This window comes from Oncorhynchus keta, chromosome 9 (assembly GCF_023373465.1).
Source record: "Oncorhynchus keta strain PuntledgeMale-10-30-2019 chromosome 9, Oket_V2, whole genome shotgun sequence".
In the NCBI taxonomy this organism is placed as follows: Eukaryota; Metazoa; Chordata; class Actinopteri; order Salmoniformes; family Salmonidae; genus Oncorhynchus; species Oncorhynchus keta.
This window is the reverse complement of record NC_068429.1, coordinates 10,266,884-10,280,558: the sequence shown is the minus strand read 5'-3', so window position 1 is coordinate 10,280,558 and position 13,675 is coordinate 10,266,884. Positions and strand designations below refer to the sequence as shown.

At 41.3% G+C, this 13,675-nt stretch overlaps 1 protein-coding gene across 1 annotated transcript; it reads right to left on the bottom strand.

Moving 5' to 3' along the window:
• Positions 1-821: 821 nt before the first annotated feature.
• On the bottom strand, positions 822-6,670 carry LOC118387254 (GTP-binding protein Di-Ras2). The gene is made up of 2 exons (XM_035775405.2): positions 6,478-6,670; positions 822-5,104 (listed from the first exon to the last, which is right to left on the bottom strand). Exon 2 carries the CDS (start codon positions 5,081-5,083, stop codon positions 4,487-4,489), a length of 597 nt encoding a protein of 198 aa, XP_035631298.1. The 5' UTR covers positions 5,084-5,104; positions 6,478-6,670; the 3' UTR covers positions 822-4,486.
• Between the last annotated feature and the right edge of the window lie 7,005 nt (positions 6,671-13,675).

Below are 13,675 nucleotides of genomic sequence, written 5' to 3'. Positions count from 1 at the left end.
GTTAACCCACTGTTCCTAGGCTGGCATTGAAAATAAGAAATTGTTCTTAACTGACTTGCCTAAAGGTCAAATAAATCTCAGAGGATTGATCTAATGAATAAGATTTATATGGACATGGGATGACATGTCCCTAGATTAGCACTTGTACTCTTGAGATGCTGGTTGTTTGAGAAAGCTATGATGAACTCAAATCTAGCTCAACAGTAGAACTTTTCCCAAGTGAGGTCAGGTAAAAATAAAAATAAAACTGAGGGAGTGATTTTCAAAGGTTGCACTTTACAGAGAGCGACAGAAAGCTTCCATTACTTCTATTACTTAAAAGGGTGGCAGGTAGCCAAGATTGAATCCCTGAACTGAAAAGGTAAAAATCTGTCGTTCTGCCCCTGAACAAGGCAGTTAACTCACTGTTCCTAGGCTGCCATTGAAAATAAGAAATTGTTCTAAACTGACCTGCCTAGTGAAATAAAGGTAAACATTTAAAAAAGAATGTCCCTATCAAGTTGCTTTGATAGATACTGTATTGTCTAGGTCAGTTCCATGTTTCAGGGAATCAGTGATTAATAATGGTATTTGCTTTCAGTTCCTCTTGCCCCAGTTTAAATAAAACATTTTTTACATATTATCCTATTTTACTGACTTAGTCTGCCTGTAAGCTGTAGAATATTGGCACTAGCAATGAACATTTGGCTTCCATGAGATTGAGGTCAATGGTGTAGTATTCCAATAGCATAGCGTTCATACTCATGTATAAAACATTAATTTTCATATCAAGTCAAAAAACATGTACAAAAATAGGGTTTAATAAAAGGACAAGTTCCGTGTTAAATGCATAATTTCCTTTATTCTTGTGACTCAATATATACAATTAAATATAAACATGTAGGCACACATGATGTCTATACAGGCATTTGATTAAAACAGTGTTAAGTATGAAATTCAATAATTCTGGCTTTGAAGTCGACTGAAAATAGGCTTGAATTCTTGTAGCATTGGTCTTGAAGCACTTTCCTAACCCACGTTACACTTTCCTAACCCACGTAACACTTTCCTAACCCACGTTACACTTTCCTAACCCACGTAACACTTTCCTAACCCACGTAACACTTTCCTAACCCACGTTACACTTTCCTAACCCACGTAACACTTTCCTAACCCACGTAACACTTTCCTAACCCACGTTACACTTTCCTTACACTTTCCTAACCCACGTTACACTTTCCTAACCCACGTTACACTTTCCTAACCCACGTTACACTTTCCTAACCCACGTTACACTTTCCTAACCCAACACTTTCCAACCCACGTTACACTTTCCCAACCCACGTTACACTTTCCTAACCCACGTTACACTTTCCTAACCCACGTTACACTTTCCTAACCCACGTAACACTTTCCTAACCCACGTTACACTTTCCTAACCCACGTTACACTTTCCTAACCCACGTTACACTTTCCTAACCCACGTAACACTTTCCTAACCCACGTAACACTTTCCTAACCCACGTTACACTTTCCTAACCCACGTTACACTTTCCTAACCCACGTAACACTTTCCTAACCCACGTTACACTTTCCTAACCCACGTTACACTTTCCTAACCCACGTTACACTTTCCTAACCCACGTTACACTTTCCTAACCCACGTTACACTTTCCTAACCCACGTAACACTTTCCTAACCCACGTTACACTTTCCTAACCCACGTTACACTTTCCTAACCCACGTTACACTTTCCTAACCCACGTTACACTTTCCTAACCCACGTTACACTTTCCTAACCCACGTAACACTTTCCTAACCCACGTAACACTTTCCTAACCCACGTTACACTTTCCTAACCCACGTTACACTTTCCTAACCCACGTTACACTTTCCTAACCCACGTAACACTTTCCTAACCCACGTTACACTTTCCTAACCCACGTAACACTTTCCTAACCCACGTTACACTTTCCTAACCCACGTTACACTTTCCTAACCCACGTAACACTTTCCTAACCCACGTTACACTTTCCTAACCCACGTAACACTTTCCTAACCCACGTTACACTTTCCTAACCCACGTTACACTTTCTAACCCACGTAACACTTTCCTAACCCACGTAACACTTTCCTAACCCACGTTACACTTTCCTAACCCACGTTACACTTTCCTAACCCACGTAACACTTTCCTAACCCACGTTACACTTTCCTAACCCACGTTACACTTTCCTAACCCACGTTACACTTTCCTAACCCACGTTACACTTTCCTAACCCACGTTACACTTTCCTAACCCACGTTACACTTTCCTAACCCACGTTACACTTTCCTAACCCACGTTACACTTTCCTAACCCACGTTACACTTTCCTGATGATGTTTTACTGTACTCCGACGATCCACTAAATTTACTTAAGGAAGTTATTTGACATGTCATCCTCTAGTTACTTTGGATGAGCCTATTTGCATAAACCTATCTAACTCGATTTAACAACATTATTGACTTGTCCAATATCTTACAGTTTCTCTACTCACTTGCTCTGTATACAAAGCTAGCCAGTGGCAGCAATACAAGCTAACTATGAACCCAGAACGCACTGCTTATAGTAACACCCCGCCGTACTGAAAATATCTACACACATGCCATTCCTTTCATTTCAATTGTCTGCCAAGGTATTAACAATAAATATAATGTAAAATACACGGTTACATATTGAGTATGATTCTCCAAAATAAAATGGATGAAACAGATATATGTCCAATGTGTACATACGTGACACAGGTCTACTGAAATGGATAAAGTTAGCTAAACATTTGCTTTCCGTGTGAGGGATATTTTTTATATTTTTAACTCTCATTCTGTCTTTATGGTAACACACTGATAAATACCACAACTGCCAGTATATAGTGTTATATGTTTGCTCTGCCATTTTGTGACAGTACCTTATTTTGAAAAAGATAACACAAGTTATCGACACAGACATGTTCTGTTTACACTTCATGTTTTCTAGGAGCAATGACATTTTGAATAGTTGAAAAAGTGAATCTATGCTTATTTCCTATGTTAAATTGTCTTCCTCCAATTTATGGTAATATATCATTCCTATTATAAAAATGTAATAAGAAAAACCTTAAGCTATGTTGACACAAGACATACACATCTGCATATAATGCATGATGATGATAGTAAATATGGTGGTGACAAGGAAATAAATTGAATGGCAACCCAATACCTCCAAAGGAAGTGACATCACAAATCACACAGTTTATCTACGTAATATTGCTGTGAAGCTCCTATCTCCCTCTGCCATTGCCCTTGATAGAAGTCTATCGAAAACATCTCAAATGATAACTAACAATGTATATCAATTCGACTGCAACGCAATCTACAACTATGATCTATGATCAAAACTAGTCTCAATACTAAGGAATAGTCTTTGCTAAACATTCTTAAAAGGTTTATAGTGCTTTTTTTCCATTGTAGTTAATTGTAGTTCTCCTTGTCAAATGGACTATAACACTATAAATATTGGTAAAACATATATTTCTAAATGCACGTCACACCACCATCAATGGAACAGATCTGACCATAAATCCATGTATGTATGACTTCTCTTGGGGATATTGGGGATACATTGGCCATAACTTCGAACAGTATAAATAGAAAATATAACCTTCACAACAACAAAAAATACTAAACTATAAAAATATAAATAAAAAAACAATAGAGTAAAACACTTGTATTTTGTGTTTTAAGTACCTAACAGACAGCCTGACAGTTTGACTCAACTGCCACGTCCGCTCCTAAGAGTACTGCTCCTGTATAGCAATAATCTTGGGAGCAAAATATGAGTTGGATTCCATTCTAAAAACATACTTTTCCTGGTCACCATTTTACTACCTGGCTTCTGTCAATGTTTTTGCAGACATACAAATCTAGTGGTTTCTAAAATGTCAGCTATGGGATCCATGCATCTCTCGGACTGCCTCTGTTTAGCTCAGCTCTGTCTGTCTCTGGGGTTTTCGTAGAGGTTAGGGGTCTCTGGGGGCTAGGGGAAGGTTGCCAAGCACTGGTGCTGATTAGTGTTGAGACCTCGAATGGGTGCAATTCTACAGTAGGTTCAATTAAAGAATCCTCTTGGTTGCAAACTTGGAATAAGTATGATTTCATTCAAAGCGTCTCTGTGTATGTGGCTGAAAAGGAGAAATCTTCTTCATGGGGCCTCTTCCGCTCTGTTTGATTGGCTGTTGGATGTGACAATGAGTCAGGCTGAATAAATCTTAGTGTAGTAGGCATACCCTTGTTCCACTCTTTCCGTTGGATGTAAACTTCCAGGTATTTTAGCTTGTCTGCAGGAGTTTGTCTTACGATGCACGGTCTGCCCCATGGCAAGAGTCCGAACCCCCTCCAAACCTTGTTTCTCCCTCGCTCCTTGCCTTTCGTCCCTTTGAGATTTTTCGGGCCTCCTGCACTTCCACCAACTCCTTCTCCTTAAGTCCACGTCACATGACCACACACTTGCCCTTGAGCTTCTCGGCACGTTTCTGCTGCTTCGATTTGCCGTCGATCTGGAGGCTGACAGTCCTGCGTTTCTCCAGGTTGAGCAGCTCCTGGAAGAGCTCCTTGACGTTGTGGTTGGTCTTGGCTGACGTCTCCATGAAGGCACACTTCCACTTTTTGGACGTGGCGTCGCCATCCGTGGTCTCCACCTCGCGCGCCGACGTCTCGTCGCACTTGTTGCCCACCAGCATGATGGGACACGTCTCCACTTCGCCCTTGATCTGACACACCTGCTCATAGATGGGCTTGAGCTCCTCCAGAGACTGACGGCTGGTGACAGAGTAGACCAGGATGAAGGCGTGGCCCTTGGAGATGGACAGACGCTGCATGGCGGGGAACTGGTGGCTGCCTGTGGTGTCTGTGATCTGGAGTGTGCAGATGCTCTTGTCGCAGCTAATCACCTGTCTGTATGTGTCCTCCACGGTGGGGATGTAGCTGTCGCGGAAGGTCCCCTTGACGAAGCGGAGAACCAGGGAGCTCTTCCCCACACCTCCGGCGCCGAACACCACCACGCGATAGTCGTTGCTCTGCTCCGGCATGATGACTGTTTATCTGGGGATCTGTATGGGAGCAGGCAGGGAGACAACAATTGGCAACCTCTTGTTTAAAAAAACAATACTCTCTTGATTGATTAAAAAATATTTGCATTTCTTACAATGCTTGGTATTAGTTGTACACCATTAATTCCTCCTTTTAGAATTGAAAATGTGATTTGGTACGATGCGCCTGAATGGGCATTATTTTAACAATGCACCAGAGATAGGCTGGCACTCCATCAAAAGCAGCAAAATATGGCCAGTTTGTTGCAGTATTTTTTTGTTTAGTTTTTTTACATCATGATAGGGTCTCTTGGACATTTCTGTAAATCTTCCTCCAAGTCCTCAAACCCTCTTAGAAAAATGCTAGTATCTAGAACTTAAAAGGGTTCTTTGGCTGTCCCCATAGGAGAACCCTTCGGGAAAAAAAACTTTGGTTCCAAGTAGAACCCTTTTGGGTTCCATGTAACCCTGTCCAAGGAGAGGTCTACACGGTACCCAAAAGGGTTCCACTTGGAAGCAAAAAGGGTTCTCTAATTTTTTTCTAAGAGTGTACAGACTACTGCACCGATTCAATTCAGGAAGGATAATCAAGATGGTCCTGTGAGAAAATATGTAGACAGGCATGTGCCGACCCGCAGGTGTTCGATTTTTGAGCCCATCAATTCCACCCATACCCTTAACGGTTTTAGATTCCCAGCAAAAATTACCCAAGTGTTAAATGCTAACTCAGCATTCCCATTGGATCAGAGAGAGGGAAGTCAATGACTATGCAAGACCACCACAGGAAGGAAAAACTGAAAACATTACTGTCATTATAGTCTCAAAAGCCTTTGGCTTTAATTTATTTCACTACATAAACGTGTTTGTAGCGTCATCGAGAGTAATATCTGCTAATGTCGTTCTTTATAGCCTTCAAAAATATAAGGTCAGGAATAGTCCATGTCAGTGACTGGTTGACATAGCATCTACATCTTGAATCATTCCCGTGCTTAAGGTGAGTGTTATGGTGTTCCTTTTAATATCTGAATAAATAACTAGATACTACTTTTGAGCGGACTATTTTAATCTGCATGGCTTTTAACGAGAACTGCTTGGTTCAGAGTAGACGTCTATAAATTCCATCCTTTTCGCGTTCAATTGAGAAGGCAAGGAGCCGCTGACGTGCCAAAGATGCAGGCTGGATGCAGGCAATTAGATGCGGTCAAAAATTACCGCATAGTGGGAACAATGGGTTTATACACCGCCCACCATCCGTATCCCCTCTTTTGTACCAATGTTATTTTATCGAAAATAATTAGATTAAGACAGGAAAAACAATAGATAGCCTACAGACACGCGGATGTCAATGCGTGCGTGCATAAAGATCACATACTAATTTGGCACAGAATACTCACATATCAACACAAACGATGAAAAGATGAAACTTTAGACTGTTGATCTCATGTTGTATCGAACGGATTTAAATATCAGATAGTGCATGTCGTTCCGTCCGCATTGAGGTCTGCCTCTAAAAATCCATCTGTGTGGACTCGGGTATGTAATGCGCAGCTTGCAGGAGAGGAGATTTGAGTCTCTGTAGATTTTGCTCTTCGTGACGTAGGGTGGAACATCGCTGCTTTGCTGCTCCGCCTGCTGCAACAGTCAACCCCCTCCAAGAAACCCCGCAGCGTGGGCAGCCTTGTGAATCATGGATCCATAACATCAACATCTATTCCATACAGACACGTGTTTTTTAAACACATTTATTACTGAACAGTTGATCATCCACAAATTGGCTGCTCAGCCTAGGTTAGTCTAAAGGTGCCTGGACAGTAGGACATTATTACAGTATATTTTAAAATGTATTATTAAAATTATAAATTGAGTCATTGAATCTTCTGATTAAATATAGCAAACTAGGCTGTTGCATAATTAACATATAACTTGAATCCACTCAATTATACATTACTGTTCTTAATTTCTCGTATAGAAAACAGGTAGTACACAACATTATATGCCGGCTGCTTGTATTGCTACAGGCACATAATAGGCTACTTAATAGTAAAAAAATATATGTTTTGCAGCCTTGCTCTGTATCAGTGTACAGTGTCTACAGGGCCAGGCAAAAGCAACATAAGCAGTCACTTAGGGCACCCTGCCACTAGCGGGCCCTCAAGAATTTTTTGGGAAGTCGGCATCTCAACTTACTATTGAAATGTGGTTTTGTGCAATTTATCTCTTCTAATGTCAGTTAGACTGGTTAGACTAACTACCAATCAAAAAATTGACATGGCTAATTGTCAGCTATCTAAACGTGTAGTAATCATAGCCGAATACCAATCGGGCACGCACGGCACGTGCCCAGGCTCCCTGACCTCAATGGGGCCCACATTGATTTTGTTAGTCATTCTCACTCAGCTATCATATTAACATGGCAAAAGTCATGGAAAAATGTGATGAATTGTAGGAATTTTGTTTTAAAGGCCCCCACCAGAAGGCAAAGTAGCAGAATTTTTCGTTAAGCTTCCACCTCCGAAGAATGACGTAGGCTGCTAATACATATTCACGAAATGTGGTTGGGAAGGTTGTGGGGATTTCCACGTGGAGTGGAGAAATAACAACTAGTAGGGCACTAACAGCTGTCAGTGTAGCTAGCTACGTAGCATGCTAAACCCTCCCCAGTTAGCTTATGTTATATGTTGTTGCTAGACAGTATTCAAAAGATTAGCCTACTGATTAGGCTACTGAATGGCTGGTTCTGGAGCTATATTTGTCAGAAGTATTTATGGAAAACTTTGCCACAGATGGATAGGGGAAACCAGTATCTTTGACTTTGACATCTATTGTTATCTCCCAAATTTTTGTCATGTTCCATGGGGCTCCTTAGTGGCGCAAGGGGCATCACTACAGTCCCTGGTTCAAATCCAGGCTATATCACATCCGGCAGTGATTGGGAGTCCCATAGGGCGGCGCACAATTGGCCCAGTGTCGTCCGGGATAGGCTGTCAATGTAAATAAGAATTTGTTCTGAACTGACTTGCCTAGTTAAAGGTTCAACAATACATTTCAGCTATGAAACTACCATAGGAAGATCAAGGGAAACCTCTGGAAATATGGATAACCGAACGGTTTGAACAAGATTCTACATTGTAATGGACACTACAGCAATGCCAAGTCAGCCTGTGCTCATGCCATGGTTCTCACAGCCAGGGAAGTGAAAGAAAAGGCTACAATGACTTTGCTCATGATGTTTTATAAAATTGCTAAATGTCTCTCTCTGCCCCATGGCAAAATGTATAGAAATGCAGGAATTTAACATTGATTTTTAAAATTGATTTCTGTTGTCAAGAGAGGCGCCACTAAAATGTTTTGCCACAAGATGGAGGGGCCCCCCAAACCAAATCTTGCTTAGGGCCCCCAAAAGGCTAGGGCCGGCCCTGATTGTTTACACTGTAGTGTTGGAGAGTGGTTGCCAGGTGCTTGCATATATAATGAGAGGAAGTGAAATAACAGAGGGACTGACATAGGCATGCATCCCAAATGGCACCCTATTCCCTATTTAGTGCACTACTTTTGACCAGAGCCCTATGGGAACATTGAAAAACTGTTTTGACTCTTGTACACTCTTAGAAAAAAAGTATTCCAAAAGGTTATTCAGCTGTCCCCATTGGATAACCATTCTTGCTTCCAGATAAACCCTTATTGGTTCCAGGGTAGAACTCTTTTAGGTTCTATGTAGATCACACTGTGTAAAATGTTCTACATGAAACTCAAAAGGGTTCTACCTGGAACCGAAAATTATTATTCTTCAAAGGGTTCTCCAAAGGGTTCTCCTATGGGCACAGCTGAAGAACCCCTTTAGGTTCTAGACAGCGTCTTTTTTTCTAAGAGTGCACTTTTGTTGACACCTTGACTCATGTTTTATTCAGTACTTCATCCACATCCACATCTACATGTTCTAATCAGGGGCTGTAAGCTTGTTATGTTGTCAGGGGGTGATGGGAGTATGCATCACTATGGTTTGGATATTTATACGGCTATTTCTTTTGGGCTGAAAATACATGCAGTACAGTTTCAATTCCCTTTTTGTAGATTGATACACCCTATGAGATTCCTTTTGTATCTGCAATTTCAAGGAATATTTTGACACTAAAAACAGAATTTAGACAAGGTTTTTCTAAGTACTCTTTCTCTCCAGAATAGGCAAATATGTGAGTAGAATATGAAGTGGCATTATGAATGCACCTATACTGTAATATCTGACAAGTGCTTAGCATATCAAGTTGTCGTTATGCATTGTTACAATAGGAGTTCAGTTGTTTGAATCCATAGTAAAATGACAAAGCAGAGTAAATAAAACCAAGTGAAACACTCACATCTTTATCCACATCCACCTTTGTCAGCTTTAGCTCATCCAATCAAAACCCCAAAAACCTGTAAGCCCTTGAAACCTATTTTAATTATTGTATAATGCATGGAAGGTTTGTCAAATATTAGAAATGATATTGTTAACACTGATAAAGGCACACAGTGCAACATAATGTCATATCCCACAGTTCTATTGATTGTTTTACAAAGACAAACCAAACTACACACTGTAGGTGCGCCAATTCTCAGGGCATGTTCATTAGGCACCAAACAGAAGAAAACAGAATAAAACAGAGAGGGACTACCAGACTCACCTTTTTTTTCTTTTTTTTGGGGGGGTTGGCGTATTCCGTTGTGTACCCTAATGAATACAAACCACCTCTCATCTGGAACAATGAACCGTCTTCTGCTGCTTTGCTGGCATTGGAGCCTGTATTGGGTTGTGTTAGTCTGTCCCGTTGGTTATAGGAGGAGGAAGAAATAAATAAATATAGTGTTGAGATGGGGCTTAGGTAGAATTTGCTCTTAATGTTACATAACAAATGCTTTGCTTCTGGGAGGTACTCCTGAGTCAAAAAGGTTCCCCTAATACCCTTTACATACATTTAATCCAGCATTTGACAGAGAGGGGCACACCTCCCCACGCCCATGAGCAAAAACTTATTGCGAAGGTTTGTTAGCCTAAAATAATGGATTATGTGGTTCAATTAGGTAATATATGGAGTAATATGATATCAAGTTGTATATAAACCATACAGTTCAAATTTAAGGCAAATCTGAGGTAAAACAATTAGCAATTAAACTTCCATAGTGTACCTTTAACTACTGATACGTGGTCAGATTGTTTTCGTTCTCCTGCTGGTACAGATTAGGTTTGAATTTACAGTAATCTGATCCTAGATCTAAGTGCATTTTATACCTAGTTTCAGATACATTAGCAATGAGAGGAAGAAATGTGCTTCCTGCACGTGTTTGAGTGACATCACTTCTGGAATTTGGAACATAAAAAAACTTGGTCAGTGCTCTCCTGAAATAGCTTTCAATAGCTTGCAGATGTGATAGTGTATGAGATGACACTGCCAATGCGATCTTAACCTGAAACAAAGAATCCCACTCTATGCCTTGAAAATGTTTTGACAACGTTCTGTGGTCAATCTTACCATGCTAGGCTGAAATGTCAAAAGGTTGTGTAATATTTCAACATGTTCCTGTGCTCTTGTTTTTAGGTCTTTCTGTTTAAGTTCACCTCTCTCCCACATTTCACCACATAAAAGTAATGCACTTTGAAATTAAGCTGAAATGTTTGTATTTTCTTACAGGTAAATCATGTTCAACATGTTACTGATAGTGCTGGACAAATGAAGGCCAACAACCAGGTATAGGACAAAATGGAGTATGATTTCCAAGTGCTCGCTGAATTGTCTTGAGAACCGATATATTACAGTATGAAAAATAATGCATGTGACTCAGCTTTCCGATTCAGACCACAAACAGATGCTCTTGTCTCCATATCGCTGGTCTGCAAACACTGAACGGTGACACGTCACACCCTAACCAATCCTAAGATTAGATCAATGTACAGTAAGTATATTATTGTATCGCCCCCACAGTATATTCATTGGTTGAAGCGCAATGTTAAATTCAAATCTCCCTATAATCATATCTAAGCAAATATGACACCAATGTCTTATTACAAAATGTGCAAATCAATTTGAAGGTACACAACACACTCCCCGCCTCTCATCATGAGCCATCTGGCCGTTACTGAGAACCACATACTGGATTTTTTACAGGGTCCTTGGCATTAGGAAAAAAATAATGTTTCTTGCCCCTGCCTATCTCAATATCTAGACGTCGGATAAGAACGAGACTAAATCAAATTAAATCACAAATACAACAGGAGTAGACCTTACAGTGAAATGCTACTTACAAGCCCTTAACCCGACAACGCAGTTTTACATCGTCCATAAAGTGTTATTAATTAATTAACCAATAAGACTTGCCACCTTTCAGACTGAATACGTTTTTTTAATTGAACAGTTTTGATTAAATGTATAATTCATTGCTCTCACATGCTAATTTCTGGCCATTAAGAACGAACAATGTGCTATCTTTTGGTAGCAGTTTTGACTATTCTAACATAGTTGTGCAGCTAGCTAACCGCAGTCAAATCAAATCAAATTGTATTGGTCACATACACTTGGTTAGCAGATGTTAATGCGAGTGTAGCGAAATGCTTGTGCTTCTACTTCCGACAGTGCAGTAATATCTAACAAGTAATCTAATAAATTCACAACGACTACCTAATACACACAAATGTAAAGGGATGAATAAGAATATATAAATATAAATATATGGATGAGCGATGGCCGTGTGGCATAGGCAAGATGCAGTAGATGGTATAGAATACAGTATATACATATGAGATGAGTAATGTAGGATATGTAGACATTATTAAAGTGCCATTATTTAAAGTGACTAGCGATACCTTATTTAAATCCATTTATTAAATGTATTAAAGTGACCAATGATTTCAAGTCTGTATGTAGGCAGCAGCCTCTCTGTATAGGTGGTGGCTGTTTAACAGTCTGATGGCCTTGAGATAGAAGCTGTTTTTCAGTCTCTCGGTCCCAGCTTTGATGCACCTGTACTGACCTCGCCTTCTGGATGATAACGGGGTGAACAGGCAGCTCGGGTTGTTGTTGTCCTTGATTATCTTTTTGGCCTTCCTGTGACATTGGGTGCTGTAGGTGTCCTGGAGGGCAGGTAGTTTTCCCCCGGTGATGCGTTGTGCAGACCTCACTACCCTCTGGAGAGCTTTGCGGTTATGGGTGGAGCAGTTGCCGTACCAGGTGGTGATACAGCCCGACAGGATGCTCTTGATTGTGCATCTGTAAAAGTTTGCAAGTGTTTTAGGTGACAAGACAAATTTCTTTAGCCTCCTGGGGTTGCGCCTTCTTCACCACGCTGTCTGTGTGGGAGGACCATTGCAATTTGTCCGTGATGTGTACGCCGAGGAACTTAAAACTTTCCACCTTCTCAACTACTGTCCCATCGATGTGGATAGAGGGATGTTCCCTCTGCTGTTTCCTGAAGTCCACGATCCTCTCCTTTGTTTTGTTGACATTGAGTGAGAGGTTATTTTCCTGACACCACACTCCGAGGGCCCTCACCTCCTCCCTGTAGGCTGTCTCGTCTTTGTTGGTAATCAAGCCTACCACTGTAGTGTCATCTGCAAACTTGATGATTGAGTTGGAGGCGTGCATGGCCACGCAGTCATGGGTGAACAGGGAGTACAGGAGAGAGTTGAGAACGCACCCTTGTGGGGCCCCAGTGTTGAAGATCAGCGGGGTGGAGATGTTGTTTCCTACACTAACCACCTGGGGGCGGCCCGTCAGAAAGTCCAAGACCCACAGGGTAGGGTCTCAAGCTTAATGAAGAGTTTGGAGGGTACTATGGTGTTAAATGCTGAGCTGTAGTCAATGAACAGCATTCCTCTTGTCCAGATGGGATAGGGCAGTGTGCAGTGTGGACCTATTGGGGCGGAAAGCAAATTGGAGTGGGTCTAGGTTATCAGGTAGGGTGGATGTGATATGATCCTTGACTAGTCTCTCAAAGCACTTCATGATGACAGAAGTGAGTGCTACTGGGCGATAGTCATTTAGTTCAGTTGCCTTATCTTTCTTGGGAACAGGAACAATGGTGGCCATCTTGAAGCATGTGGGCACATCAGACTGGGATAGGGCTTGATTGAATATGTCCGTAAACACACCAGCCAGCTGGTCTTTGCATGCTCTGAGGAAGCGGCTAGGGATGCCCTCTGGGCCGGCAGCCTTGCAAGGGTTAACACATTTAAATGTTTTAGGAGAGCCCACAGGCTTTGGTAGCGGGCCTGTGTCAGTGGCACTGTATTGTCCTCAAAGTTATCAAAGAAGTTGTTTAATCTGTCTGGGAGACATCGATGTCCGTAACGGGGATGGTTTTCTTTTTTTCTTCCTGTGGTTGACTGTAGACCCTGCCACATACGTCTCGTGTTTGAGCCGCTGAATTGCGACTCTACTTTGTCTCGATACTGACGCTTTGCTTGTTTGATTGCCTTACGGAGGGAATAGCTGCACTGTTTCCATTCAGTCATGTTTCTAGTCATCTTGCCATGATTAAAAGCAGTGGTTCGCGCTTTCAGTTTTGCGCGAATGCTGCCATCAATCCACAGTTTCTGGTTAGGGAAGGTTTTAGTAGTCACAG

Bases quoted from the DNA above. Each gene is read 5' to 3' on its own strand.
- LOC118387254 (XM_035775405.2), bottom strand. From the start codon at position 5,083: ATGCCGGAGCAGAGCAACGACTATCGCGTGGTGGTGTTCGGCGCCGGA.